This window comes from Penaeus monodon, chromosome 27 (assembly GCF_015228065.2).
Source record: "Penaeus monodon isolate SGIC_2016 chromosome 27, NSTDA_Pmon_1, whole genome shotgun sequence".
Lineage (NCBI taxonomy): Eukaryota > Metazoa > Arthropoda > Malacostraca > Decapoda > Penaeidae > Penaeus > Penaeus monodon.
In genome coordinates, this window is record NC_051412.1 from 39287530 (window position 1) to 39287901 (window position 372).

Consider the following 372-nt stretch of genomic DNA (forward strand, 5'->3'; position numbering starts at 1 on the left):
AATAAGGCATTTATTTTTACCCACGCACTCTTGGCCCCTTCATCGCAGCCGCAGAGATCTCCTCCGCGACGAGGCGCGAGTAGAAACTGAACTGCCAGCTGTTGCGTGTGTGTGAGTGTGTATGGAGCTAAAAGTCGGTTTCTGCGCTCCGGTCAAATCTCAGCCTTGCCGCAATGCTGGGATGTTACCCTCCCGGTGAGCCAGTGTCTGATGCCTCGCTGAGCGGACTCGAAAAGGCCTCCGCTTGCCGAACTGTCTTTTTAAGGGACCTTTTGCCCGATCTCGTCCCTCTGTGAGAACTGGGATTTGTTTCCTCTTTCTCTGTCAATCAGCTTCTTACATGTAAAATGTTACTTCCTGACCTTTTAGAGA

At 51.3% G+C, this 372-nt stretch overlaps 1 protein-coding gene across 1 annotated transcript in view; it reads left to right on the forward strand.

Annotated features, from left to right (window-relative positions):
* The first annotated feature begins 173 nt into the window (after window positions 1-173).
* Window positions 174-372, forward strand: part of LOC119590521 (zinc metalloproteinase nas-8-like) — a 4896-nt gene continuing 4697 nt past the window's right edge. The window contains exon 1 of the mRNA XM_037939170.1: window positions 174-292. Coding sequence (XP_037795098.1) covers window positions 174-292 — 119 coding nt within the window. The remainder of the gene's footprint in view (window positions 293-372) is intronic.